The following is a 1,046-nucleotide window of genomic DNA, read 5'->3' on the forward strand; positions in this document are numbered from 1 at the left end:
ATATATATATATTCGTGCCACATGCCTTTGCCTGTTCGTGGCGGGGTCACTGTAAGTCCTCTCAGGTCAAAGGCTCGATCCCACAGTGAGGCGGGGGCTCTGGAATTTTAGGCACATGGCGCGGGCTCTCATCGTGGGGCCAAAAAGCGCACGGGAAATCGATATTTGGGCCTCTGCCAAATATTGGTTTCCATTTTAAATTTAAAAACCAAAGCAAGCTATTTTTAATATAACCGAAATATTATTTTACATATTTTCATTATTTTATAATATGAATTTCTAGAGGCACCACACTAGCCTACCGCGGCAACCTCACGCTACCAAACCTCTTCTTACTCTTTAAATACATCAACTTATTTGACATTCAATAAAAATAAATAAGATTTATATACTTACCACTTATATATACTTTTTAAATATTTCGGTGTTATAAATATAAAAATTAGAGTTTAGGTGTTAGACATTTAAATACATAGGAATTGGGTGGTATGTATGTAAATGCTCCCAAACAACCACTTCATCGTCCTGTCAAAATGCAACTTTTCCTATTTATGATCTTCTCCACCTTTATTCACCTTTTTCTCCCCTTTTTTTGCAGACATTGCAACCGAACTCTCTCAAAAGTGCTGTGAAACACTAGTGGATGCTGGCGCTATTGACATTTTACTAAGGCAAATTCAGTTGCTAAACCGGGGTATTCCAGATCAAGAGGTTTTAAAGCATGTTCTCTCCACTCTCAGAAATATTGTTCGCTATAAATTCCCTACTTCTCATACACACCCCTCATTCCATCGAGATAATCTTTCAAGAAATGTTGAGGTACCTTCGCATCTTTAGCTCGCTCTTAAAAAATGATATTTATGCTTTATTATTCATCACAATGAATTATGGTTAACTACCATCATTATGATGTGAGTTTACTTGATGAATGGTTTTAATATTTTTTTTTATTTTATTTTAGGAAGATTTACATACAGGCCACTTAATTCTTATGATTTTACATATCTAACACCAAAAGTTCAATTTATCATATATGCCACATTACT

The 1,046-nt window shown here is 35.2% G+C and overlaps 1 protein-coding gene across 1 annotated transcript in view; it reads left to right on the forward strand.

Annotated features, from left to right (window-relative positions):
* The window catches only part of LOC110033771 (abnormal spindle-like microcephaly-associated protein homolog), a gene marked incomplete at its 3' end in the record, with an annotated part of 31,260 nt that extends 30,504 nt beyond the window's left edge, over positions 1 to 756 (forward strand). The window contains exon 19 of the mRNA XM_020737862.1: positions 599 to 756. Within this exon, the coding sequence (XP_020593521.1) occupies positions 599 to 756 (158 nt within the window). The remainder of the gene's footprint in view (positions 1 to 598) is intronic.
* Between the last annotated feature and the right edge of the window lie 290 nt (positions 757 to 1,046).

This window comes from Phalaenopsis equestris, unplaced genomic scaffold (assembly GCF_001263595.1).
Source record: "Phalaenopsis equestris unplaced genomic scaffold, ASM126359v1 Scaffold001282, whole genome shotgun sequence".
NCBI lineage: Eukaryota > Viridiplantae > Streptophyta > Magnoliopsida > Asparagales > Orchidaceae > Phalaenopsis > Phalaenopsis equestris.